General features: G+C 37.1%; 1 protein-coding gene across 1 annotated transcript; it reads right to left on the bottom strand.

Moving 5' to 3' along the window:
* Positions 1–800: 800 nt before the first annotated feature.
* LOC128043675 (ARL14 effector protein-like) lies at positions 801–1,663 on the bottom strand. Its single transcript, XM_052636044.1, has one exon. It carries the CDS (start codon positions 1,661–1,663, stop codon positions 881–883), a length of 783 nt encoding a protein of 260 aa, XP_052492004.1. The 3' UTR covers positions 801–880.
* Between the last annotated feature and the right edge of the window lie 1,087 nt (positions 1,664–2,750).

Below are 2,750 nucleotides of genomic sequence, written 5' to 3'. Positions count from 1 at the left end.
CCATAAACATTTTCCTCATAAACAGGTCTCAGACAATAATCCTTCCCATGGCCTCAAGCTGTGGCCTATGTGCTCCTTTTGGGACATTCTTTGTAAAGATCCTTGAACAAATGTCAATGGTTACTTCATAGATTATTTTCTGGGCACAACTGTAGAAGGCTTTGTGCTTTCTCATGTTTCTCTCAAGCACCTTAACATTCTTTCCAGCCAACTAGGAAAGAACAAGTCAGAATCACAAGGCCTAACTCCTTCATCCCAGGGCCATGCCTGCGAGATGAGGAGAGGGGGTTGGGGCTGTGCCTCCATTTTGTCAGTAATGCCTCATGCAGCTCCCAACATAAAAGGTCACATGGGTGACAAGGAGACAACACAACTATGTGCTTTGCTGTCGGAACAAACTGAGTAATAGGTGTGCAGTGACGATTCACTAGCAGGATTTGAGAAGTAATCTGACTAGTCACTGATCTTGAAGTACATGTGTTACATACTGATTTGAAAGCTTAACAGCTAGCAGGAAGTTCGTACTTCATGGAACTACTCACAGTTAACATACCACAGTAACTGAAATTTGAAGTGTTGCTGTTAAGGAACTGGTTTATTTAACTGTATCAGTGCCATGGAAATTTATGGACATGGGAGTTGTAAAGAGGGCTGCCTATACATTACTTTTTTACATTGACCCAGAAAGGCTTGAAGAGCTGACTGCCGAGTAATAGAAAAGTCCATCTAAATTTACACGAAATAATTCTTAAAGTACCCAAAAGGCAGTGTTAGTGCACACTGAGTACATATGTGTCATTTGGCAAAACAAACTTTAACATGTATCTTAGAATTATAGAACTTTAGAAATACAGAAAGGGTCACAATCAGACACCACAAATTATCCAGCATGTTTGTTATGAATTATTTCTCCTCCTTCTATTTCAATTTGCTCATACAGCCACTTTCGATCACAGCGGCATTCGGCACCACATTTGGTAGAACCGCAGGCAGGACAAGCATAGAAACAGCCTAAGCAGTCTTCATCGAGGCAGTCACAGAGGTCCATTCCACTGAAAATCAGGAGACCCTGGCTATCGTAGACCTTACTCTTTGCCAGGATCACTTGTCTGTCTGAACCAGCTGTTGCATTTTTGGTAAGCCTTCTTTTTTCTCTTTTACCAGTTTCTGGAGCAAATTCAGTCTGCTTTCCTGGGTTTGCAAATTGTAATGACCTCAAAGCTTTAGCAGTTCTTCCATCTGAGTCAGGTTTTCTTTTCTGCCGGTCTTCAGAATCAACATCCACACTTCCATTGATTATCTGTGTACATTTTGGACAAAGCTTCCAACCAGATACAAGCTGTCTTCCAAATTTTGCACTCAGAAAAGTGGCATCATCTAAATCAATTACATGTAAATTTTTTTTGGCTAGTTTTTTGTGTATGTTAAATGGGTCACAACATGACTTCTGCAAATCCTCAAATCTGTCGATGTAAACTTTTGGATGATGGAAGCAAATTGTATTGTTCCCAGAAAGTGTCATTCCAGTTCTCAGTTGAAGCAGAAGCATGTCATTTGATGACAGTTCTTGCAAAGTCTTGAAACCCGTATGACGAGTATAATAGGTTTTATGGCACTCATTTGTGGTCCGAAGCTGGACTCCAACTGAACATGGATCCATCATGCTTGATTCAAGTAAATTTCCTCTTTCTGATTTTCGCCTAGAGATCACTCTCTAGCAGATCACCCTTTAACTCGAGCTCTCCACGAACCCAGTGTGCACCACACCCGCCGCCCCAAGCTTATACTTTTAAAATGTGCATCTGTGACCAAAATTTGAAGCATGTCTATAAGAAGAGTATATATTTTAGCAAATTCTCTTAACAAGGATAATTTTAAAAGATTTATTCCAAATGTTCAAGAAGAACCTTTGGGGAATTTTCACCTAAGAAATATACAGTCTTTTTACATTTAAAATTTATAGCAAGGTGGTTATAATATAAATAGGGAGAACCTCTTTTTGAGGCAATTTTGCAAAACTTAAGCAGATCTGAAATCTTTTGAATGTACAGTTTTGATCCAACAATTCTGTAGTTGGATATCTACACTAAGGAAATAGAGATATGAGCAAAGGTTTACAGTGAAGACTTTTTATTACCTAAAAAATTGGAAATGACCTACATAAATTTTTTTATATCCAGGTGATGGAAAGCTACACAACTTAAAAAATAATGCACTATAACATTTAATGACATAGAAGAACATCCACTATACAGTATAAGAGAGAGAAGAAAGCAGGTTATTAAACAATATGTATACTATCACTGTCTTTTATTGCAAATTTTATTATGTTGAGAAAAAGCTAGAGGTCAGCAAGCATTTTCTGTAATGGGCCAGGCAGTAAATTTTAGGTTTTGTGGGCCACAGTTCTGTTGTAACTATTTAGCTTGGTTGTGTAAAAATATGTATATATAAATAAATATGCCTGGCTGAATTTAACTATTGGGCTGTAGTTTGCCAGTCCATGTGCTTTGATAGTTTGCTGACCCCTGATCTATAATTGTAAACTGTGATTAATATCTAGGAGCTATAATTCTAGATTTAATTTTCTTTGTTTTGCTTGTCTACAAGATCATATAGATAGTTTTTTTGTTGCCAACAGAAATATAAGATTCGATGAAATTATGATAAAGAATTTAATTAGATTTCACTTTTATATTATCAATGATATATTGCTATTGTTACTCATTCAGTCAGAATGGGATTGATTT

Source organism: Budorcas taxicolor, chromosome 2 (genome assembly GCF_023091745.1).
Source record: "Budorcas taxicolor isolate Tak-1 chromosome 2, Takin1.1, whole genome shotgun sequence".
NCBI lineage: Eukaryota > Metazoa > Chordata > Mammalia > Artiodactyla > Bovidae > Budorcas > Budorcas taxicolor.
The sequence above is the reverse complement of the archived record's forward strand: the minus strand, read 5'-3'. Positions and strand labels throughout refer to the sequence as shown.